The following is a 27242-nucleotide window of genomic DNA, read 5'->3' on the forward strand; positions in this document are numbered from 1 at the left end:
AAAGCCCCGGAAACATTGGTGTACCAAGAGTATAGGCAAACCCCTGAAACATTGGTGTACCAAGAGTATAGGCGAACCCCTGAAACATTGGTGTACCAAGAGTATAGGCGAACACCTGAAAAAAATTGTGTACCAAGAGTATAGGCGAACCCCTGAAACATTGGTGTACCAAGAGTATAGACGAATACTTGAAAAAATTTGTGTACCAAGAGTATAGGTGAACCCCTGAAACATTGGTGTACCAAGAGTATAGGCGAACACTAGAAAAAATTTGCTTACCAAGAGTATAGGCGAAGCCTGACAAAATTAGTTTGCGAAGAATATAGGCGACGGACTGAAAAATTGGTGTACCAAAAATATAAGTGTACCGCTAAAAAATTGGTTTACCCAGAGGGCAGGTGAAACCCATAAACATTTTTTAAGATAGAGCTCATTGTTGCTTAATTCGCAACAGAGCCTGGAGGCAGCCCTCCAAAAAAAATGGTTTTAACAGAGCCTTTTGGCCCGCAGAAAAATTGGCAGTTCAGCATGATTACATGCTGTTTTAAGAGGAGGAGGAGTAAGTTCCGAGAGGGATAGACCAAGCTACTTCTCCCCTTTTTTGGGCTGATAGAGGATGCATATTTCTCCTGTTGCAGCTAAAAAATCTTATGATCCGCTGCTTTCCACTGGTGGAGAAGAGAAGTCTGGGGAAATCCTGCATTTGTTCATCTTAATGAGTGTATGCATGTCGGTGCTGTCAGTTGACAGGCAGGTACGCTTATCCGTGATGATCCCCCCAGCAACACTAAACACCCTCTCTGATAACACGCTAGCGGCAGGGCAGGCCAGCACCTCCAGTGTGTACAGTGAAAGTTTGTGCCACGTGTCCAGCTTTCACACCCAATAGTTGTATGGAGCAGAGGGATCGCGGAGGACGGTGGTAAGATCAGCTATGTACTCCCTCACCATCTTTTTACAGTGCTCCCTCCGACTCAGCCTTGACTGGGGAGTGGTGACACAGTCTTGCTGGGGAGCCATAAAGCTGGCAAAGGCCTTGGAGAGTGTTCCCCTGCCTGCGCTGGACATGCTGCCTGATCCCCACGGCTCCCCTGCTAGTTGGCCCTCTGAACTACGTCTTCTATTGCTAGCGCTGGCAGATGGGAACATTAGCATCATTTTTCCCCCAGGGCCCTGTGGTATTACATCACTCTCGTACTCCTTTCCTCTTGGGAATGAGAGTGGAAAGGTTCTCCTTATACAGTGGGTCGAGAAGGGTGTACACCCAGTAATCCGTGTTGGCCAGAATGCATCTAACGTGAGGGTCCCGGGAAAGGCAGCCTAACATGAAGTCAGCCATGTCTGCCAGAATCCCAGTACACAATACATCGCTGTCCTTACTAGAAGGATGAATTTCATGATCCTCCTCCTCCTCCTCTTCAGCCCATACACGCTAAACAGATGAGAGGGAAGCACCATGGGTACCCTCTGCAATGTGGCCAGCAGTCTCTTTCCCCTCCTCCTCCTCCAAAATGCACTGAGATACAGACGTGAGGGTGATCTGGCTATAAAGCGACATACTGTCATCCCCCATCTCCTGTTCTAACCACAAAGTGTCAGCCTTAAAGCTTAGCAGCGAACTTCTCAGCAGGCAAAGCAGCGGGATGGTAACGCTAATAAAGACCGCATCGCCACTCACCATTTGTGTAGACTTCTCAAAGTTTCTGAGGACCTGGCAGATGTCGGCCATCCATGCCCACTCCTCTGTGAAGAACTGCGGAGTCTGACTACCACTCTGCCGTCCATGCTGCAGCTGGTATTCTACAATTGCTCTACGCTGCTCATAAACTCTGGCCAACATGTGCAGCGTAGAATTCCAGCGCGTGGGCACGTCGCACAGCAGTTGGTGCTCTGGCAGCTGAAAGCGATGTTGCAATGTCCTGGCTGCATCCGTGGTGGACTTGCGGAAATGTGCGCTCACGTGGCGCACCTTGCCGAGCAGGTCAGACAAGTGGGGGTAGTTTTTCAGAAACCGCTGAACCACCAGATTGAACATGTGGGGCAGGCATTGCACGTGTGTGAGGCTGCCAAGCTGCAGAGCCGCCACCAGGTTATGGCCATTGTCACACACGACCATGCCCGGTTGGAGAAAGCCAGAGATTGGTCTGCTTCGTCAGACCCTGTAACAGCTCGGGGTGGTGTGCCTCTTGTCTCCTAAGCTGATTAGTTTCAGTACGGCTTGCTGACACTTCCCCACCGCAGTGCTGCCGCACCGCGTGCTACCGACTGCTGGTGACGTGCCCACACTTCTTAATTGAGAGGTGGAGGTGGCAGAGGAGGAAGAGTGATAATACGACGGAGAAACCATCGCCGAGGTAGGACCCGCTATTCTCGGTGTGGGTAGCACATGAGCGGTCCCAGGCTCTGACTCGGTCCCAGCCTCCACCAAGTTCACCCAATGTGCCTTCAGGGAGATGTAGTGTCCCTGCCCGCCAGCACTTGTCCACGTGTCCATCGTTAAGTAGACCTTCGCAGTAACAGCGTTGGTGGGGGCACGGTTTATGTTGCGGGAGACGTGCTGGCGTAGGGCGGGGATGGCGCACCAGGAAAAATTGTAGTGGCTGGAGACCGCCACCGCCATCATGGTTTTGAAAGCCTCAGTTTCGACTAGCCTGTATGGCAGCATCTCCAGGCTTAGTAATTTTGCAATGTGCACGTTTAAAGATTGTGCATGCGTGTGGGTGGTGGCGTATTCCCGCTTTCACTCCAACACTTGTGTTAGTGACAGGTGAACGTTGTGCTAGGAGACATTGCTGGAGGCAATAGAGGACCATGGAGGTGAGGGTGTGGGTGCAGGCCAGGAGGCGCTCGTGCTTGCATCCCGAGAGGGGGATTGGATCTGTGTGCCAGGTTGTGGCACAAGGGAAGAGGCAGTGGTGTTACCCGGAGGCTATGAATGGCCTTCGTTCCACCTTGTGGGGTGCTTGGCCATCATACACCTACGCATGTTGGTGGTGGTGAGGCTGGTAGTGGTGGCTCCCGACTGATCTTAGTGCAGCACAGCACAGCTCACTAAAAAACATTCACACCTTTGAACACCTAGCCCTCTGCACGGAGGTATGCTGCAAGGAGGTGCTGTGGGAAACAGTTGGGGGATTATTTGCTCTGGCCCTGTCTCTCCCCCTGGCCACCCCACTGCCTCTTCCAGTGGCCCTGTCCTGCTGCTGCACTTGCCTCCCCCTCTGAAGCTTAGCAAGCCAGGTGGGGTCAGTCACCTCATCGTCCAGCAGCTCTTCCTCTGAATCCTCTGTCTGCTCCTCCCTTGGACTTACTGCCCTTAAAACAACCTCACTGACAAAGACAACTGTGTTTTATCCTCCTCTTCCACAAAAAGCTCTTGAGACAGTTGCCGGAAGTGCCCAGCCTCATCACCCGGACTCAGGGAAATTTCAAAATGTTGGGCATCGGTCACAAGAAACTCGGGTGAGGAACCGTTTTTTCCGACTTAGGGCAGGGACCCGAGAACAGTTCCTGGAAGTCTGCCTGCTCAGAATCTCTCCTTTTCCCGGAGTGACGAGGCTGGGAGGAAGGAGGAGCAGCAGCCATTGGATTCAGAGTTGCAGTCCCTAGGCCGGGAGTAGTGGACTGCGGAGAAGATTGTGTGGTCGACACATTGCTGGACGTGTTTTCTGCCATCCATGACAGGACCTGCTCACACTGCTCTGTTTGTAATAAAGGTCTACCACGTTGACCCGTAAATTATGATATGAAGCTAGGGAGCCTAGAAACTTGCCCCTCTCCTAATCCCGCAGCAGCCGGCTGTGATTCACCATGCCCAGAAACACGGCCTATGCCCACACCCTCACTTGGACGTCCGCATCCTCAACCCTTACCCCTACTCCTCATCATGGCGGATTAAGGATAGAGCAGGGGCCAAATAAGTTACCCCACTGTACAGCACTGACAACTGTGGCTTAATTCACCGTACGCAGAGACTTGTAGATAGCGGAGGCTCTATGCTGTGACTTGAAAAAATTAACCCGTTGTCTTGCGCTAATACCTAGGGGTAATTTACTGCTCGCAGAGACTTGTAGATAATAGAGGCTTTGTGGAGTGAGAGAAGACTCTAAAGCCAGTGGATAGTGCTGGTAACTGCGGCTATCTCAACCCCACCAAGAAAAGGGTATTGTGAGATGCTCTGCACAGTGGCAGAGCTGAAATACGTTGCAGTGGCCCAGGAAATATTACAGTTCTGTTTACCGGTGAGACCTGAATCTTTGACTTTTTAAAAAATGTATGCGCCGATTGCATTGCCGGAGGGTTGGGGGCACCCCACGGCCCCCCATGACAGCTCCATGTTGTCATCTACCTCTTGGCACTGACAGCATGGAGCTGTCATGTCCATAGGCCACGCGGTTTTAATTCCCACAGGAAGCTGGTTTTTACGTCCTCGGGGATAAAAAGCGCATTTAACTAGGATGTAGAAACATTATGGGCTGGTCACTAAGGGGTTAAAGGCCGTCTAACCCGAGTCTGCTTAATGTCCTTCTATTGGAGGAAAAACTAATATTCTTATAACTCCTCCCATTTCTAGTTTTTTTCCCCCACATTTAATAATATCAGGCTTTGAGTTCAGATTTTCATACTTTTTTTATTTTTCGATACATATTGAACTCTATTTGCATGTGAAATCATATTGCACAGAATGAGTCTTTATTATCTTTATTCCATCGTTGTTTTTAAAGTTTTTTTTTTTAAATTGAAAATTTTTTTATAGAATGTAAAAATAAGCAAAACAAAAAAACGTCACATTGGTTTACTATGTGAAGGGAAAACGCTTAAAAAGTACATATCGCATTTCCTGAAAATAAAGGGTTCAAAAAGTTGCATGTATCCCAAAATGCTTGCAATAAAAAAATACATACTGACCCCTAAAAAACAAGCCAGCACTAAGCTAAATTGATAGAAAAATAAAAATGTTCTAACATATTAATGCTAACTATTAGAGATGAGCGAGCGTACTCGGAAAAGCACTACTCGCTCGAGTAATTTGCTTTATCTGAGTATCGCTGTGCTCGTCCCTGAAGATTCGGGTGCCGCTGCGGCTGACAGGTGAGTCGCAGCGGGGAGCAGGGGAGAGCGGGCGGGAGAGAGGGAGAGAAAGATCTCCCCTCCGTTCCTCCCCGCTCTCCCCTGCAGCTCCCCGCTCCGTGCCGGCACCCGAATCTTTAGCCCCGAGCACAGCGATACTCGGATAAAGCCAATTACTCGAGCGAGTAGTGCTTTTCCGAGTACGCTCGCTCATCTCTACTAATTATCTTTAATGAGAAATGCTTTTATTGTACACAAGTATATAGGTTTCAGGACATAATAAACATCTGGTTATAGGCAGATCTTAACATCAGGTACATATAACCTCAGATGAAGAACACATGACAAATTACACCGAGTCATTAAGAGAACGTAGGGCAAAATGCAGAAGCAGTGTGTGAAAAATTAAAACCACCTTTACGGCTTCCATAGGAAGTAAGAGGGAAAGTAGCAACCAGATGCCAAATGCTCTTGAGTAGTTGACCCTATTCACCTAATTGTAAGACCTTCTAAAAACCAGATTTATTTTTCTTATCTCCATATAAATCTATAGAATCTAAAGAGGGCGTGGAGTGCCCAGTTTTTCCCAGGAATACATTATAGATATAGATAAAATAGATATAAAAACATCTCCATAAAAAAATGCAGCCTCCATGGCAATTAAAACTTTTTTCGTTATTACACCAGTTAAATGGGTGTGTCCTGACTTTTGCCTCACCCTATTTTTATATAACTCTAAACACATGGTATTGCAGTAACTGCACTCACCTGCAGAATGAAGACTACTCGTTAGTTATGTCACAGACAGAGGGCTTATTTACACGTCCGTATATCGGCCGGGTTTTCACGCCCGGCAGATATACGGTGTCTCTTTCTGCAGGGGGAGGAGCAGTGCACTGAGCATCCGCCCATTCTCCACCCCTATTTCCAATGGGATGGGGCGGAGTGAAACTCAGCTCCGCCCCCACCCCTCCTATTGCACTGCTCCCGGCTTGCCTCCTCTTCCTGCAGATAGAGACACCGTATATAGGCCGGGCGTGAAAACCCGGCCGATATACGGATGTGTGTTATCCGAGTATCTCCCCGCTCGTCCTGAAAGATTCGGGGAGCGCCGCGGAGCGGGGAGCTGCAGGGGAGAGCGGGGAGGAACGGAGGGGAGATCTCTCTCTCCTTCTCTCCCGCCCGCTCTCCCCTGCTCCCCGCCGCAACTCACCTGTCAGCAGCGGCGCTCCCCGAATCTTTCAGGACGAGCGGGGAGATACTCGGATAAAGCACATTACTCGGACGAGTAGTGCTTTACCGAGTACGTTCGCTCATCTCTAGAGAAGACCCTTCTGCGCGAGCGCGTCTAATCAGGAGATTAGACGCTGAAATTAGACGGCACCATGGAGACGGGGACGCCAGCAACGGAGCAGGTAAGTGAATAACTTCTGTATGGCTTATATTTAATGTACGATGCAATATTACAAAGTGCATTAATATGGCCATACAGAAGTGTATAAACCCACTTGCTATCGCGGGACAACCCCTTTAATGACCTTTAGTTAACATCCAATCGTAGCAGTTTTTGCTTGTTTTAGAGAATTTGCTAATCAGAGGAGTTTAACAAAAAAATAGTCACTTTTCTGTGTGAGTACTTGGATATTTAAAAACCGGTGATTTCCTAGTGAACATCAATAAGCCTTCTCTTCTGTGTGACCTTTTTGATGTTTAACAAGATTTGATTTCAGAGTAAAATGTTTCCCACATTCTGAACATGAAAATGGCTTTTCTCCTGTGTGACTTATCTGATGTATAACCAGATTTGCGTTGCTAGCAAAACCTTTGCCACAATCTGAACATGAAAATGGCTTCTCCCCTGTGTGAATTTTCTGGTGTGTTACAAGATTTGATTTGCTAGTAAGACATTTCCCACATTCTGAACATGAAAATGGCTTCTCCCCTGTGTGAATTTTCTGGTGTGTTACAAGATATGCTTTGCTAGTAAAACATTTGTCACAATCTGAACATGAAAATGGCTTCCGCCCTGTGTGAATTTTCTGGTGCGTTACAAAATTTGATTTGCTAGTAAAATATTTCCCACATTCTGAACATAAAAATGGCTTTTCTCCTGTGTGACTTCTCTGATGTATAACCAGATTTGCTTTATGAATAAAACATTTGCCACATTCTGAGCAAGAAAATGTCTTCTCCCCTGTGTGAATTCTCTGATGTATAACCAGATTTGCTTTGTGAGCAAAACCTTTGCCACAATCTGAACATGAAAATGGCTTCTCCCCTGTGTGAATTTTCTGGTGTGTTACAAGATTTGATTTGCTAGTAAAACCTTTGCCACAATCTGAACATGAAAATGGCTTCTCCCCTGTGTGAATTTTCTGATGCGTTACAAGATTTGATTTGCTAGTAAAATATTTCCCACATTCTGAACATAAAAATGGGTTTTCTCCTGTGTGAGTTCTCTGATGTGCAACAAGATTTGCTTTATGAATAAAACATTTGCCACATTCTGAGCAAGAAAATGGCTTCTCCCCTGTGTGACTTCTCTGATGTATAACAAGATTTGCTTTGATAGTAAAACACTTCCCACATTCTGAACATGAATACAGCTTCTCCCCTCTGTGAGCTCTTTGATGTTCTCCTCTTCTGTAACTTTTCTTCTGCTTAACAGTCTGTGATGGATCAGAAGATGGGGCCTGTATAAAAGCACTAGATGATGGATCTTTGCTATGAAGGGCTGAAGGTATATTTGGGATAATGGCAGGTTCTTCATATGCATCTTGTCTACCATTATCATCCAATTCAAAATCTACAGATATCAGACGTACCTCTGAGCTCCTGGTACTATCACCTGCCAAGTATAAAGCTGATTTTACCATTATTGAAGAAAAATGATATTGACATTTCTATATAAATTACAGGTCACATAGCAAAATGCAATTAGACAGAAATAAGCAATTAGATAACAATCTAACAGTTGACCTCAGAGAGAGGACCAGTAGATCTTGATGTTCTGACACCAAGGTGTTATCTTTCTCTCTCTCCACATCTCCATGACAACCAATGTGCAAGAGAACATTTCATTGGGAGAGTAATAGAGTTTACTTAGTTCTAAAATTGGGAAGATATTCTTATCTTAATAGTACTGACAGCAAACGATGAAGGAATCGGCCTCGTTCACATACATATATTATATATCAGGACTACAGATGGATTTTACACTCATCTATTTCAAAACATTTATTCTTCTAAATAATGGATACAATACATAAGATAATCGCGTCATTATTACGATGTGGTGCCCATAATTACACCCATATTATAGATGCCCATCATGTGTTAGCGCCTAGAACGGTATCACATGTCATCCACATTTAGCTTGTACTCTGGCTGAATGGGGGAACATCCAGCGGAAACTGACAGATCCCAGAGCTTATGAATCTACAGAACTATCTGCAGCCGCTGACCGAGGAGAATCGGTGACTCCTCTCTGCTGTATTTAGTGGTTACTACTCACCTGGGCGGTTACCTGTAGGAATCTCCTCTTCAAACTCCTCTTTGACCATCACAATTGTCTCTGTAGTATTAATATCAGTCAGATCTTCATCCTGATACAAAAGCTGTGAGACAAATATTGTAAAAGTCAGCAGACGGTTGGAGAAGTCATATGAAATGATCATTAATCATCATGAAAACCCCAAATGACCTGACCGGAGTAGTTATCTGAGCCACATAGCTGCAGGTCTAGAAGCCGGACATAGATATTAGATGACGGGTCAATGACCCCCCAGGAACCTCATACACATGTATATCTGGCATGGCTAGACACGCTGCATGTTGTCTCAGTGGAGGAGATCGGCGTCTACCAGATATATCCACTGTTTGTCTTGGGGGAAATGAAGGAGCAGATAGATATAAATCCAACCTGTTGGCTCCTTATTCCCACCACCAGTCTCCACCGCCAGAAAACTGGGAGAAGATCCAGACAACATGTAATGTCTCTGGTCAGCGGTAATCCTGTCATCTCCACCGGCCTCATCACACAAGGAGAAGACATCTAATAAGACTAAAGACAAGAGCTTCACAGCCTCCTACAGATCAGAGGGACATCTCCATCTACCTGATGGTCCTGTGGAAGAAGAGGACGGGGACATCTCTCTGGTGGGCTTCTCTTACTGGATGGAACTGGAGGAAACACAGACATACACTGAAGTCATTCTTTACATACAGATAATAAAGTCCCCGTGTATTTAGTCCTGTCTATTACCTGGTGATGGGAGCGGCTCCTTGTACAGATCCTTGTGTCCTTCTAAATACTCCCACTCCTCCATGGAGAAATAGACAGCAACATCCTGACACCTTATAGGAACCTGACAACACAATATACAGTCATTACCCAGAAGCCTCCAGTGCTGTTACTGTATAATGTCCCAGCATTCCCTGCACCATCACCTCTCCAGTCAGCAGCTCAATCATCTTCTTGGTGAGTTCTAGAATCTTCTGTACATTGATGCCCTCATGTATCAGGGGGTGAGGTGGGGGCCCCGTGATTGGGCTCAGGGGTCTTCCCCATCCATCACATATGGGGGTCCAACAGCCATCACTAGAGGTCTTCTTCACTACTGTGTAATCCTGTATATTGAGAGACATTGATTAATATCACTACAGACCAGGGGCGTAATTAAAGGCTCAGGGGCCCGGATGCAAAAAGTTCAGCTCTGCCCCACCCCAGTACCCATACCTAAACCATGCTGCATACAGCTGCAAAACAAATTTCCATACATGATCTGCCCCTTGGTGTAATCATTCCAAACATGACTCATTTCTTACACTATATGACAATTTGTTTGTAGCCCTGTAGGCCACTCTCAGACACACAGACCGCTTTTTACCGCTAACAGTGCAGCGTCCTGAGCACCATATTAACCTCGGTAGATCGCTCTGGTTGATTTTAATGGGGTTACTCAGACCTGAGCTGGAACGCACGTTTTTTAATGCTATGATTCTCAAAAGCTGTCTGTTCTATATTTGTGGCTTCACGTTTTTTAACGCACCTCCTCACCCATCACAATGATGGGGTGCATTAATAAACGCTGTTAAACACTGTACCACGAGTTCAAAAATCACCACAAAAGAAGCAAAAATCTTCCCCGCGCTCCAAGGGTTAAACCAAAAGATGAAGACCACAGGTCCGTAAATGACCAATACTATTTATTTTGCTACGCGTTTCAGCAACATATACAAACACATTAACAAAAATCTGTCTTATATACACACAAAATATAACACAGTCCTAAAACTGACCCGTGTGGTAGTCGCAGCGAACGCCATCAGAATGTCCGTCCTCCCTAGGGAGGTGATCCGATCATGTGACCTAGTCATGTGTCCATGATCACATGACTAGAATTCTCTACATGTGGAATGCATAATGCGTTCCACTCGCACTTCCTAAAACCATCTGCAATTAAGCCATATTTAACATATAACATATGGTAACTCCATCTGTATCAATCCACCTCATCAATATCAAAACGCTCATTAAACTATAGAAAAATAAGAATAATAAACTCATTTATATATTTTCTCATTAAAAAAATGTCTAGCTAATATCTCCTGTAAAATTTTTTGATTATTTTTTTAAAAATCTCAAACTATATATTTCTCCTTTTCCTCAAAAGGTTTTTGTATATAACTATATTTCAAAAATAATGACCATTATTCTTTATAATAAATTTTTTTTAAAAACTAAAACTGTTTTAGCTATATAAAGATACACACACACACACACACACACACACACACACACACACACACACACATATATATATATATATATATATAAAAGATATAAACAGATTTAATACCATTATTAAAATTACATTTTTTCTAAAACCTCATTCAGACCAGCTGGTATTGGTGTATTTAAGTCTAGAACATTTCTTTTCTTCTCAGTTGACTAATGGAATGGGACGGTATACGCTCTAGTGGAGTGACTTTGAGACATGTCGTCTGATGATTATGGACCTCCGAAAAATGACAGGATACACTATGTTTATTGACTTCCCTTCTAATATTAAACTTAAGGTGCATTCCCACGAATGTATATCGGCTCGTTTTCACGCCGAGCTGATATACGTTGTCCTCGTGTGCAGAGGGGGAGGATGGAAGAGCCAGGAGCAGGAACTGAGCTCCCGCCCCCTCTCTGCCTCCTCTCCACCCCTCTGCACTATTTTCAATGAAAGTAGGTGGGACGGGAGCGGGGCTAAGTTCCGAGAATTAGCCTCGACCCCATCCCACCTCTCCCCATTGCAAATAGTGCAGAGGGGTGGAGAGGAGGCAGAGAGGGGGCGGAGGCTCAGTTCCTGCTCCTGGCTCTTCCATCCCCCCCCCCCCCCCTGCAGAGAGAGAGACGACGTATATCGGCTCGGCGTGAAAACCGAGCCGATATACGTTCGTGTGAATGCACCCTTATGGCTACAAACCTGACCTCTAAGTACATTTTTTGACATATTTCAAGCCACAAGAGCATTCTAATAAATAAACAGCAAATGTAGTGTCACAGCTCAATCTCTATCTAGAGAAAATTGTTTTTTTCCTCCCCCCATTTCAATACATTTTCTATTCTATATAATATCCGGACGACATTTACAGTTTTTCTTCTTTCACTTAAATATCCCCGCCCCCAGATCACTACTATGTGTCATATTACTCTACAGCCAGGATGTTCTGTATCGTTTTATTTCTTCTAAACACTAATTTGGGATTCTTAAAACGGATTCAGTGAGGATCGGCTCATCACCCAAAATACTCCAATTCTTGGTAATAATTTTCCTAATTGGTGGCTACAAGACGTAGTGATAAAACACGGTCCCATATTTTTCACTTTATCCCTTTTTATGTCCCCTTTTCTCCATCATGCTTGGCCCTATTAATAGATACTTTCTCTCCTACTTCTTTTTCTTCTAATATTCTACCATAGGCGGAATCAATTAATTTTCTGGATATTTCTTTTCTAAAAAGCGCTTCTTCAGATCCTGGGCTTGATTTCTAAAATCTTCATCCCCAGAACAGTTCCTGCGTATTCTTTTTAATTGTCCAAATGGATTATTTATAGAGATGAGCGAGCGTACTCGGAAAAGCACTACTCGCTCGAGTAATGTGCTTTATCCGAGTATCGCTGTGCTCGGGTCTGAAGATTCGGGTGCCGCTGCGGCTGACAGGTGAGTCACAGCGGGGAGCAGGGGAGAGCGGGTGGGAGAGAGGGAGAGAAAGATCTCCCCTCCGTTCCTCCCCGCTCTCCCCTGCAGCTCCCCGCTCCGTGCCGGCACCCGAATCTTTAGGGACGAGCACAGCGATACTCGGATAAAGCACATTACTCGAGCGAGTAGTGCTTATCCAAGTACGCTCGCTCATCCCTAATTATTTACCTTCCAATGTCGCGCATGACAGCTATAGAAGTCAACATAACTGCTGCTATTGACCTTCTTAAAATGGGTTTTAGTGATCATTTTATGTGAATCATGACTAAGTTCCAGGTCCAGAAATACTATTTGGCTTGAATTAATATTATCAGTAAATCTAAGATTATAATTATTGCTATTAAAGGGGTTGTCCCGCAGAAACAAGTGGGGTTATACACTTCTGTATGGCCATATTAATGCACTTTGTAATATACATCGTGCATTAAATATTGGCCATACAGAAGTTATACACTTACCCCCTCTGGAGCTGGCGTCCCCGTCTCCATGGTGACGACTGAAGCCTTCTTCTCTGGTCGCTGCAACAGTCGGGCTTGCGCAAAGAAGAATCATCTCCTGGTGGCTCCGGGCTCACGAGCTGCGTCCTGGCTCCTCCCCCTTCTCAGCATCATCGCGTAGCCCCGCCCCCATCACGTGGTGCCGATCAGCCAATGAGGTGGCTGTAATCGGCAGTGGAGCTCAGACTGGAGAAGAACATCCATGGTGCACTATGGGAGAAGACCCGCAGTGCACCATGGGAGAAGACCAGCGGTGTACCTTGAGAAATGACGGCGGCCATCTTGGAAGAAGATTTTTATAACTTCATGAAACAGCTTCAAGGTGAGTAGAAACGCTCTAAAAAAACGATTTACATGGGTAGTTTGTGATGCTTGCTTAACATGGGGGACTGGGGTGTGAAAATGTTTTCGTTTTGGCCGTGGGACAACCCCTTTAAGTTCGCTAACCAAATTCCCTAATTCATCCTGGTTCCCTTCCCATATAATGATAATATCGTCAATAATCTCTTGTGACACTTGATTCTACTATCATTAAAAAACTCTTCTTCAAATGTACCCATATACAGGTTTGCGTACGCGGGGGTGAATTTCGCTCCCATCGCCGTTCCCTGTTGGTGAATTTCGCTCCCATCGCCGTTCCCTGTTGGTGAATTTCGCTCCCATCGCCGTTCCCTGTTGGTGAATTTCGCTCCCATCACCGTTTCCTGTTGCTGTTTATAGAATTTTTTATTGTAGGTAAAATATTTGTTCTTAAGAATGAACGATAAAGATTCCTTAATGAATGAAGCCTGGTTCTTGGGCATGAGAGGATCTTCATGAAGAATCTTTTCAATTGCCCCGATCCCTTTCTTGTGTGGGATGCTGGAATAAAGGGCCTTTAAATACACTAATACCAGCTGGTTCGGGTGAGGTTTTAGAGGAAATTAAATTTTAATGGTATTAAATCTGTTTTCATATAATATATATATTATATATTATACATATGTATCCATCTTTATATAGCTTAAATAGTTTTAGTTTTTAGAACAAAATTATTATAAAGAATAATGGTCATTATTCTTGAAATATAGTTATATATAAAAACATTTTGAGGAAAAGGAGAAATATATCGTTTGAGATTTTTTACAAAAATAATCAAAAAAATAATTCAAATTTTTTTTTTTACATAAATCCTATTTTATAGGAGACATTAGCAAGTTATTTTTTTAATGAGAAAAAAATATATATATGTTTATTATTCTTATTTTTCTATAGTTTAATGAGCGTTTTGATATTGATGAGGTGGATTGATACAGATGGAGTTACCATATGTTATATGTTAAATATGGCTTAATTGCAGATGGTTTTAGGAAGTGCGAGTGGAACGCATTATGCATTCCACATGTAGAGAATTCTAGTCATGTGATCATGGACACATGACTAGGTCACATGATCAGATCTCCTCCCTAGGGAGGGCGGACATTCTGATGGCGTTCGCTGCGACTACCACACGGGTCAGTTTTAGGACTGTGTTATATTTTGTGTGTATATAAGACAGATTTTTGTTAATGTGTTTGTATATGTTGCTTGAAAAAGGCATATTTTGAACGCTGAAACGCGTAGCAAAAGAAATAGTATTGGTAATTTACGGACCCGTGGTCTGTATTTTTTGGTTTAACCCTTGGAGCGCGGGGAAGATTTTTGCTTTTTTTGTGGTGATCTGTGTTAAGCCCTTGTTATCCAGTGTGCTTACCTTCCCATGCGGCTTCTTGAATTATCAGAGACCAAGGATTTAGGAGGATGAAAGGCAATCAAGCATACTAGGTGCCGGGGGATATTCCTGAGGGGGTAATATACTGAGCACCACGTGAGTGCTATTTATTACTTATTGGAGGCATACATTGGAGAATGATGTTTCCTATGATGAGGCGGTGATTTATGTCCCCTTTTGCTATTTCCATGAGTTCAAAAATGCAGCTTGAAACTGCTGCAAAAATGCCACGATATCGACCTGCGTTTTCTGGATGCATCTGTAAGTGGCCTTAGGGTGGTTCATGTTTATTGTTGTTCTTTTGAACCACAATTAAGAAAAACATCTAAGAAAAAACTGCATGCAGTATTCAGGCCTCATGTCCACGGGCAAAAGAAGAATTAAAATCCGCAGCGGATTTGAACTCTTCTCCCGCGCGCGGATCCGCACCCCATAGGGATGCATTGACCACCCGCGGGTAGATAAATACCCGCGGATGGTCAATAAAAGGGATTTTTAAAAAAATGGAGCATGAAAAAATCTGGACCATGCTCCAGTTTCGTGCGGGTCTCCGCGGGCTTCTAATTGAAGCCTATGGAAGCCGTCCGGATCCGCGGGAGACCTAAAATAGGAATTTAAAAGAATTTACTCATCCGGAGCGGACCGGGAAGGTCTTCTATTCCTCACGGCCTGATCTTTCTTGCTTCAGCTCGGCAGATGTGCCCGGCGCATGCGCGTGGCACGTCGGCGACGTGCCGCCGGCGTGACGAGTCCATCCGCTGGCCGAAAAAGAAGATCCGTCTGTGAGGAAGAGAAGACCTTCCCGGTCCGCTCCGGATGGGTAAATTCTTTTAAATTCCTATTTTCAGCGCTCATGTCCGCGGGGCAGGAGGGACCTGCTGCAGATTCTCCATGTAGAATCCATAGCGGGCCTGATTTTCCCCGTGGACATGAGGCCTTAAAGACCACATACGTTTTTAAGAAACTGCATACACTATTATAAACTGCATGTGTTTTTGATGCATTTTTTAATTGTGTGGAAAGTCTGCAATTGTATACAGTATATAAAGAGAGATGTATATCAGCAACAGATAGATAGATATGAGAGAGGGATAGATATGAGAAAGAGATAGATATGAGAGAGGGATAGATGTGAGAAAGAGAGATAGATGTGAGAAACAGAGATAGATGTGAGAAACAGAGATAGATGTGAGAAACAGAGATAGATGTGAGAAACAGAGATAGATGTGAGAAACAGAGAGATGGAGAGATAGATAGATAGATAGATAGATAGATAGATAGATAGATAGATAGATAGATAGATAGATAGATAGATAGATAGATAGATAGATAGATAGATAGATAGTGTAGTAGAGTGAGAGGTGAAGTGTGGGACGGAAGGTACATATCATGGAGACTACTAGCATCCGGGTTGTAAACCCAATCTGTTCCTCACTCCAGTACTGAGTTCCACCTTGCCCAGACAGGTGAGGTGTATAAATGGGTGCAGGTTGCAGTGTGAAGGGGGAGTTCAGAGCTGCCTGGTGTGAAAGACACAGACGCAAAGCAAGCTGAACTGGAGACACCACAACACACTGCAACTGAGGTTTGCTGGGCCTTTGCCACCCTGATTTAAGGACTTGTATGTTTTGCTTTGTTGGACTGTTGGCTTGAAGAAGGACGTTTTCTTCCTGTTTTCTGTTATCTGGAGATTACGAGTGCATTTATGTTATGTTCAGCCCGTAAATAAAGAAAAAAACGTGGACAATATTCTGGTTGTGGCCTCAAGTGTGTCCCCCTGCGTTGCTACAATAGACACATGCATACCCCGGGCCGGACCACTTCTCTGTGTGAGGAGAGCAGCAGGGCAGGCAGATGTGGCCGCTGTACACTGTGTATGCAGGAGCAGCAGGGTGATGACATCATCACCCCGCTCCTCTCACTCAGTACGATGTCTGCATCCCTTTTCCTTTTTTCAGCTTTCTCTCAGGCTAGTCGCACTGCTGGCTGCGTGTTTCGTGCGGTGCGGCTGACAGTGCAACCAGCCGGTAATGCACTGAATGTGCATTTGTATATGGCAGAAGGTGGCCTCTGGGCTCCCTCAGCGCAGAGTCTTGGTCACCACTGTGACTCTTAACAGTATGCCGATGCTACAGACATTTCTAGATTCCATCACCTCTCCAGTGACATAATTTGCTTTTACCATAGATTAGAATGATGTAATGTGACATCATCAGAATCGCTCACCTCTCCAGTAAGCTGGAAGAGTATCTCTAGGGTGACTCTTAATACACTTTCTGCCATCTTCTTTCTGTCTTCCTCCATCATTAATGAATCAATCATGTAGGGTCCTGAATGGAGAAAATATAAACAAATATAAAAACCACAAAAACCAACAACATAAAAATACATTTACTGGTGATAATAATAGGAAACATTTAACCACTTACGGACATGGCCTTTTATTTCGCTTTCGTTTTTTCCTCCCCCCCTTTTAAAAAAATTGTAACTCCTTTATTTATTCATCGACGTCGCTGTATGAGGGCTTGTTTTTTGCAGGACGAGTTGTAGTTTTCAATGCTTTTATTTAATGTACCATATAATATACTGAAAAACTGTAAAAAAAATCTAAGTGTAGTAAAAGGGAAAAAAAAAATGACATTCCAACATTTTTCGGTGCGTCTTGTTTCTACGGCAACAAAAATGACATGATAATTTAATCATACGGGTCAGTACAATTAATATGATACAAAACTTTTTTTTTTTTGGCCATACTAGTTTTATTGGTTTTCACATATTGTACATTTAATTTTTTTAAATTATTTTCTGCCGTCATCTTCTGCGCCCAATAACATTTTTATTTTTTCCATAGTTGTGTGAGGGCTCATTTTTTGCAGGACATCCTGTAGTTTCTGTTGGTACTATTTTGTAATACATACGACTTTTTAATAGCTTTTTATTTCATTGTTTCTTGGAGACACGATGACCAAAAAAAAGCATTTCTGGTGTTATTTTTTTTTCTGATGACGTTCACCGTGCGGGGTAAATAAGGCATTAATTTGATAGATCAGACTTTTATGCAGCGATACCAAATATGTATTTTTAATTTATGATTTAGATTCCTTTATTATAAATATGGCAAAACGGTGGTGATTTAAACTTTAATTGCTTTTTTTTTCTACAATTAGTAAAACTTTATTGATCTTGTTTTTACTTTATCTTTAGTCCCCATAGGGGACAACAACCTGCCATAGCCTTACATCATACTGCGTTCGCCAGGCAGTCTATCAGGCTATCCTATGGGGACAGCTTCATGGGCATTCTGCCATGACACCTGTACAGCTCCCTGCAATCTCACAATTGACAGCGGCATTTAAAGGGTTAGCAGCTTTAATCAGCTGGCTGTCAGAAACAGCCGGCACCCGGGAGATGGGAGATTGCCACACGATGTTCTGCCATACATACCCCAATGCTTAAGAACATAAATGTTTTCCCTGCAGCGGGAAGGAGTTATCCCAATACTTAAAATTACTTACAAACCCCTGTGTACTTCCTGGTTGCTGCTGACCAGGACATGTGACTGCTGCAGCCAATCACTGACTATAAAAGCTCACTGCTGTGGCCAGTGATTGGCTGCCACAGTCACATGTCCTGGTCAGCAGCAACCAAGGATGATAGAATGATAGTTAAGCACATTATGGGAAAACCCCTTTAAGTAGGTATTAAAGGGAACCTATTAGGAGTTTTATGAAGCCTGAAATATATGCAACAAAAAACCTCCCTTTTCCATCCTAAGGGTGCCTGCCGACCCACTAGCGATATTTTTTTTTTGCGCTGTGAGAGCGAGCAAAAATACACGTCTTACTGCGCATAGAAAACTCTGCGATTTCACTAAATGCTTTCAATGGGGCCGGCAGCAGCAACACCAGCCCCATTGAAAACATAATGAGTATTCGCAGGCTTCTGCCACAGCTATGGCAGAGGTTTCCTTCATCTCGGCGGTCACTGTGGGGATGAAGGAGTCCTCTATCACAGCTGTGGCAGAAGTCCAGGATGCTATCCCATTGATTTCAATGGGATCAGCGCTGCTGCGGCCCCATTGAAAGCAGTGGTTTTTCAGGCAACCCCCGCAACAATAATTTTTGTGGAATGGCTTGAAAATCATCCCTAGCTGAAAATCACCTCTCTCTGCAAATCATCCTTGGCTGGTGAAAAAAAGAAAAACTATTTACTTACCTCTCCGCCGCTCTGGCGCTTCCTCCGGCTGGCTCCCCGGGACTGCTGGGAAGCCCATTCAGCAGGCAGGGATTTAAAAATCCCAGCCTACTGAATGGACTGTGCTAATTGGCTGAGCGCTCAGCTAATCACAAGCAGCGCACAGCCATTCATCAATGGGGAGCCAGACGGAGGACACGACTGAGCGGCAAAGAGGTGAGTATATAATTATTTTTTTTTTGCCAGCTAGTTTTTTTGTCACTCCCTAATAAAGCTTCCCATTGAATGACAAATGGAAATTAAATATATTGCAGTCATTGTTTCAAGTGTCCTGCAACATGTATCCCCATATATTTACACACTACAATAATAATCATATTACACTACACCTACATCACAGTAATATACTGATCCCACTACACCTACACTACACTAATATACTGATCCCACTACACCTACACTACACTAACATACTGATCCCACTACACCTACACTACACTAATATACTGATCCCACTACACCTACACTACACTAATATACTGATCACACTACACCTGCACTACACTAATATACTGATCACACTACACCTACACTACACTAATATACTGATCACACTACACCTGCACTACACTAATATATTGATCCCACTACACCTACACTACACTAATATACTGATCCCACTACACCTACACTACACTAATATACTGATCCCACTACACCTACACTACACTAATATACTGATCCCACTACACCTACACTACACTAATATACTGATCCCACTACACCTACACTGCACTAATATACTGATCCCACTACACCTACACTACACTAATATACTGATCCCACTACACCTACACTGCACTAATATACTGATCCCACTACACCTACACTGCACTAATATACTGATCCCACTACACCTACACTGCACTAATATACTGATCCCACTACACCTCCACTACACTAATATACTGATCCCACTACACCTACACTACACTAATATACTGATCCCACTACACCTACACTACACTAATCTACTGATCCCACTACACCTACACTACACTAATATACTGATCCCACTACACCTACACTACACTAATATACTGATCCCACTACACCTACACTACACTAATATACTGATCACACTACACCTGCACTACACTAATATACTGATCCCACTACACCTACACTACACTAATATACTGATCCCACTACACCTACACTACACTAATATACTGATCACATTACAACTACACTACACTAATATACTGATCCCACTACACCTACACTACACTAATATACTGATCCTACTAAACCTACACTACACTAATATACTGATCCTACTAAACCTACACTACACTAATATACTGATCACATAACAACTACACTACACTAATCCCACTACACCTACACTACACTAATATACTGATCCCACTACACCTACACTACACTAATATACTGATCACACTACACCTGCACTACACTAATATACAGATCACACTACACCTACACTACACTAATATACTGATCCCACTACACCTACACTACACTAATATACTGATCCCACTACACCCACACTACACTAATATACAGATCACACTACACCTACACTACACTAATATACTGATCCCACTACACCTACACTACGCTAATATACTGATCCCACTACACCTACACTACACTAATATACTGATCCCATTACACCCACACTACACTAATATACTGATCCCACTACGCCTACACTGCACTACTATACTGATCCCACTACACCTACACTACACTAATATACTGATCCCACTACAACTACACTACACTAATATACTGATCCCACTACACCTACACTACACTAATATACTGATCCCACTACACCTACACTACACTAATATACTGATCCCACTACACCTACACTACACTAATATACTGATCCCACTACACCTACATTACACTAATATACTGATCACACTACACCTACACTACACTAATGTACTGATCCCACTACACCCACACTACACTAATATACTGATCCCACTACACCCACACTACACTAATATACTGATCCCACTACACCTACACTACACTAATATACTGATCCCACTACACCTACACTACACTAATATACTGATCCCACTACACCTACACTACACTAATATACTGATCCCACTACACCTACACTACACTAATATACTTATAACACTACACTAATATAGGCTCTGTCCTAGATCCCTATCTCTGTGAGTTCTGCACTCCCAGAGCTACTCGGCCTTTCAGAAGAGAAGTGCTGGGAGAAATCTGAACTTACAAATGGCAAAGATAATGATTGAAGGATGGTGGCTGATTATAGATGGAGCCATATGAGATGCTTCACCAGCCGGCCTACCGGGTCCCGGACCCTGGGTTTGGTGTCTCCTGCAGTGGGGTCCGTCACTGTATAATAGGATTGTCCCTCTCTCTAAGCCCCCGAAAACTGAAGTCCATATTACTTGCCGGTTAGTATCTTCAGGCCAAAGTGTGATTGTTCCCAGCAAGAGAAACCAATTAATCTTGTAGATATGATACCTTTACATTGGCTAACAAAAATACATGATGTTACAGCAAGCTTTCAAGCTTCTCAGGGTTCTTCCTCAGGCATGATAATATAGATCCGAAGAGGCATGTGTATGTATATATATATATATATATATATATATATATATACACACGCACACACACATATATCTATATAACAAGGCACAGACATGGTGTGATTAAATTGCACTTAAAACAATTCCAGAACAGGATGGGTAGAGAAATAAATAAATACTTCAATAGTCTACTGATTAAGGCCGCCTGCAGACGGGGGGATTTGCATTGCAAAAACCGCAGCACACTATGGCAATACGCAATTTCATGTCCACAAGCGGAAATCGATTTTGTGCGGTCTCCCCACGGACGGCTTCCTTGAAGACAATGAAAGCCGTCAATCCTGCAATCATCATTGCAGCAATGGTTCTGAGATCAGCGCCATCACCCAGCAACGGCGTGGTGTAGTCTATACTGTGCATGAGCGCCGGCCGGCACATCCGCAGAACCGAATAGAAGACGCTGGACAGGTAAGCAGGCGTCACTGAAGGAGCACAGGGAGCAGAGCCGCGCATGCGACCTACATGGGGCAGAGCTACACTATAAGGACATGGCAGAAAGGGGGCGCTATCACCGGCTGCACAAGATCCCTGAGGAGGAAGATGGTCAAAAGGGGTTAATCCTCCCCCAGCGGTCCTGAAGGGGTTCTTCCCCACTGACCTGACATGAGGGGACACACAGACCTCCAGCTTCCAGGACCTGTGATGATGTCACCGTCATGTGATCACCTGTGTGGGAGGAGTCAGGGGTCACATGACCAGGGGGTAATCTGCTATGCTGGCTGTGATCTCTGCTGGGTGAGCTGAAGGGATGTGTGGGGTCAGGATGGATGTAGCAGAGCCGTGTGTGTGATGTACATGGAGCAGAGCTGCACTACTTGGACACGGCAGAAAGTGGAGAAGGAAGATGGTCAATAATCCCTGAATGACTGCAAACCCCCTGCAGCAAGATGTGATGGCTGAAGCACTGAGGGGCCCATCTGCTCTGTTAGGTGCAGACTGAACACTGAAGGTCTTCTATACTGAACCCCAAGATGTCACCTCTACTGACCGAAGCACAAGACAAGTCACCACAATATGGCCAAAACCAGATAGATAAGCCACAGGAGAGACCGTCATGTCTGCTGTGAGGAGGCTGAAGCTGGGGGGGCATCGGACCCTCCAACAGGACAGCTATCCCCAGCAGACCTCAGAGCCCCCCAAGGCTCGGTGCCAGAAGACGTCCTGGAGGTTCTGGAGATCTTCTTATAACCCTGGAAGAGATGAGACTAACCGGAGCAGAAGTAGAGCTGCCAGCAGGAGACGGAGAGAACCCAGAGGGGGCTTGTGTTACCCAAACCAGACTGATGCTCCCCTTAATTCAGGATTAAATAAAAGCCAAAGGTCCATATGGTGCCGACCGACATATAAGGCCTCTTTACACATAACAATTATCGCTCAAAATTAGTTCAGTCGAATTCAGCAAATTCGAGCAATAATTGTTCAGTGTGAATGCGGGGTAAAAAAAAATTGCTAACTTGTTCACATTTTTTTAAGTTTATTTTTCTGTCAACTTTAAAAAAACCTCATTAGTAGAGATGAGCGAGTACCAAAGGTGCTCGTTACTCAAGTCGAGCTTTTCGTAATGCTTGAGAGCTCATTTCGAGTAACGAACCCCACTGAAGTAAATGGGAGACTCTAGAATTTTTCAAGGTAACCCATGCTCTGCATAGGGGAGGTTGTGTGAATCACCTGAAAACATCAAAAAGTCACGGAAACACCACAGAAACAGATAAGGGATGGTAGGGGCAGCATCTAAGGCTCCCGGGTCGCACTAATAAGCCAAATTGGGGGCAAGAGCCTGGCGTCACCCCCCTAACAATTTACTTGGGGCCGACCATAAGCAGCAAGGCACACGCGCTGGCACATCTTAGCTAAGCACCACACTAGGTGCAATGAAGGCCAATCACCGCCTGCGGATGACACCGCTGCCTCTTCTCCTGGGTTACATACTGGCATTGCTGTCCAAGTCTCTGCACGAGCCTGCGTCCACAGTGCACACAAAAATTTCCCTGCGCAGCGTTCAGCTGCCCTCATACCACACGCTGGCTTGATAGCCACACCTCATGTCTATTTATAAGTGCGTCTTGGAAGGGGAGGACCAGAGACACCCACTGCAGAGGGTTGGCAGGGCCTGGCAGCGACCCTCTTCGAAATTGTGGGTGATAGCCCACAATGCTAATGAGAAATGATGATAGATTGACGTACGATCATCATTCCAATACAGTGCCACCTCCGTCACAAAATTGTCAGGAGCCACAAACATTGGCATAAAGGGGACTCAGATGCCAGCACTTCTACACATCTCCACAATGCAGCAGCGCATACTAACACCAAAGATTGGTTTGAAGCAGGAGTTGTCACAAAAGTAGCTACCACAGGTATACAGTGATCCTGTGAACGTCTCATTAAATCAGTTGCGGTTGCTTTCATCGCTCCAAAGACTGGATGTACCATGAAGAAGTTCCACAGGCCAAACCTGGCACAATTGCATTCTCTTCCCCCCCCAGGACCTCGGCCTCTGCCCACACCCTCAACAATCGTGGGCATAAAGTGGACTCGGATGCTAGTACTGCTGTGAACGTCTCATTAATTCAGTTACGCTTCTTCGGATTGGTCCAAATCAGTGTCTCAGATAACTGTGGTAACACGACAGCAAATACATGTCAACCAGCGCTGATCCCCAGACCCCAAGCAGGAGAGGGAGGTGGCATAATAAGCCCAAGAAACCATGACCGAGGCAGGACCCTCCATCCTATGTGTGGGAAGTACATGAGCGGGCCCAGGGTCAGGCTCGGTCCCAGGCCCTACCTTGTATGACCCAGCTGCACACCACGATGGGAAAGCCGACTGCACCCTACCCAAGTCATTCAGTGTATTTGTACCAGACAGCTGAACACCGCTATGGAAAACCTTTGTACACCCACAGCATAGGCGAGCCCATGAAACCCAAGGCCAGTATTAAACATGAAGAAATGAGAGTGCCCAAACATGGCAGAGCTTCACCCCACCCAGGACCTCGGCCTCTGCCCACACTTCTGCCCAATTCATTCTGTTTATGTGCCAGACAGCTGAATACCGCAATGGAAAAGCCGAACCCCTGAAACATTTATGTAGCAAGAGTACAGGCGAACTCCTCAAACATTTCTGTAGCAAGTGTATCGGCGAACCCCTGAAAAATTTCTTTACCTACAGTATAGGCGAACCCCTCAAACCTTTATGTAGCAAGGGTATAGGTGAACCCCTGAAACATTTCTGTACCAAGAGTATAGGCAAACCCCTGAAACATTGGTGTACCAAGAGTATAGGCGAACCCCTGAAACATTTGTGTACCAAGAGTATAGGCAAACCCCTGAAACATTTCTGTAGCAAGTGTATAGGCGAACCCCTCAAACATTTCTGTAGCAAGCGTATAGGCTAAACCCTGAAACCTTTCTGTAGCAATAGTATAGGCGAACCTCTCAAACCTTTATGTAGCAAGTGTACAAGCGAACCCCTGAAACATTTGTGCACCAAGAGTATAGGCGAACTCCTCAAACATTTCTGTAGCAAGTGTATCGGCGAACCCCTTAAACATTTCTATACCCACAGTAGAGGCGAACCTCTCAAACCTTTATGTAGCAAGTGTACAGGCGAACCCCTGAAACATTTGTGCACCAAGAGTATGGGCGAACCCCTGAAACATTGGTATACCAAGAGTATAGGCGAAACCCTGAAACATTTGTGTACCAAGAGTATAGGCGAACCCCTAAAACATTGGTGTACCAAGATTATAGGCGAACCCCTAAAAAATTTGTGTACCAAGATTATAGGTGAACCCCTGAAACATTGGTGTACTAAGAATATAGGCGAACCCCCTGAAACATTGGTGTACCAAGAGTATAGTCGAACCCTTGAAACATTGGTGTACCAAGAGTATAGGCGAACCCCTGAAACCTTTCTCTAGCAATAGTATAGGCGAACCCCTGAAACATTTCTGTAGCAAGAGTATAGGCGAAACCCTGAAACCTTGCTGTAGCAAGTGTAAAGGCGAACCCCTGAAACATTTCTGTAGCAAGAGTATAAGCGAACTCCTCAAACATTTCTGTAGCAAGTGTATCGGCGAACCACTGAAGGATTTCTGTACCCACAGTATAGGCGAACCACTCAAACCTTTATGTAGCAAGCGTATAGGCGAACCCCTGAAACATTTGTGTACCAAAAGTATGGGCGAACCCCTGAAACATTGGTGTACCAAGAGTATAGGCAAACCCCTGAAACATTGGTGTACCAAGAGTATAGGCGAACACCTGAAACATTGGTGTACCAAGAGTATAGGCAAACCCCTGAAACATTGGTGTACCAAGAGTATAGGCGAACACCTGAAAAAAATTGTGTACCAAGAGTATAGGCGAACCCCTGAAACATTGGTGTACCAAGAGTATAGGCGAACCCCTGAAAAAAATTGTGTACCAAGAGTATAGGTGAACCCCTGAAACATTGGTGTACCAAGAGTATAGGCGAATACCTGAAAAAATTTGTGTACCAAGAGTATAGGCGAACCCCTGAAACATTGGTGTACCAAGAGTATAGGCGAACACCAGAAAAAATTTGTTTACCAAGAGTATAGGGGAAGCCTGGAAAAATTAGTTTGCGAAGAGTATAGGCGAAGGCCTGAAAAATTGGTGTACCAAAAATATAAGTGTACCGCTAAAAAATTGGTTTACCCGGAGGGCAGGTGAAACCCATAAACATTTTTTAAAGATAGAGCTCATTGTTGCTTAATTCGCAACAGAGCCTGGAGGCAGCCCTCCAAAAAAAATTGGTTTTAACAGAGCCTTTTGGCCCGCAGAAAAATTGGCAGTTCAGCATGATTACATGCTGTTTTAAGAGGAGGAGGAGTAAGTTCCGAGAGGGATAGACCAAGCTACTTCTACCCTTTTTTGGGATGATAGAGGATGCATATTTCTCCTGTTGCAGCTAAAAAATCTTATGATCCGCTGCTTTCCACTGGTGGAGAAGAGAAGTCTGGGGAAATCCTGCATTTGTTCATCTTAATGAGTGTAAGCATGTCGGTGCTGTCAGTTGACAGGTAGGTACGCTTATCCGTGATGATCCCCCCAGCAACACTAAACACCCTCTCTGATAACACGCTAGCGGCAGGGCAGGCCAGAACCTCCAGTGTGTACAGCGAAAGTTTGTGCCACGTGTCCAGCTTTCACACCCAATAGTTGTATGGAGCAGAGGGATCGCGGACGACGGTGGTACGATTAGCTATGTACTCCCTCACCCTCCCTCTTTTTACAGTGCTCCCTCCGACTCAGCCTTGACTGGGGAGTGGTGACACAGTCTTGCTGGGAGCCATAAAGCTGGCAAAGGCCTTGGAGAGTGTTCCCCTGCCTGCGCTGGACATGCTGCCTGATCCCCACGGCTCCCCTGCTAGTTGGCCCTCTAAACTACATCTTCTACTGCTAGCGATGGCAGATGGGAACATTAGCATCATTTTTTCCCCCAGGGCCCTGTGGTATTACATCACTCTCGTACTCCTTTCCTCTTCGGGAATGAGAGTAGAAAGGTTCTCCTTATACAGTGGGTTGAGAAGGGTGTACACCCAGTAATCCGTGTTGGCCATAATGCATCTAACGTGAGGGTCACGGGAAAGGCAGCCTAACATGAAGTCAGCCATGTGTGCCAGAATCACAGTACGCAACACATCGCTGTCCTTACTAGAAGGATGAATTTCATGATCCTCCTCCTCTTCAGCCCATACACGCTGAACAGATGAGAGGGAAGCATCATGGGTACCCTCTGCAGTGTGCCCAGCAGTCTCTTCCCCCTCCTC

General features: G+C 44.7%; 1 protein-coding gene across 1 annotated transcript in view; it reads right to left on the bottom strand.

Moving 5' to 3' along the window:
- Positions 1–6307: 6307 nt before the first annotated feature.
- LOC136629217 (zinc finger protein 850-like) overlaps positions 6308–27242 on the bottom strand; it is an 83402-nt gene continuing 62467 nt past the window's right edge. The window contains exon 6 of the mRNA XM_066605397.1: positions 6308–7492. Coding sequence (XP_066461494.1) covers positions 6744–7492 — 749 coding nt within the window. The 3' untranslated portion in view covers positions 6308–6743. The remainder of the gene's footprint in view (positions 7493–27242) is intronic.

The sequence above is a fragment of the Eleutherodactylus coqui genome, chromosome 5, assembly GCF_035609145.1.
Source record: "Eleutherodactylus coqui strain aEleCoq1 chromosome 5, aEleCoq1.hap1, whole genome shotgun sequence".
NCBI lineage: Eukaryota > Metazoa > Chordata > Amphibia > Anura > Eleutherodactylidae > Eleutherodactylus > Eleutherodactylus coqui.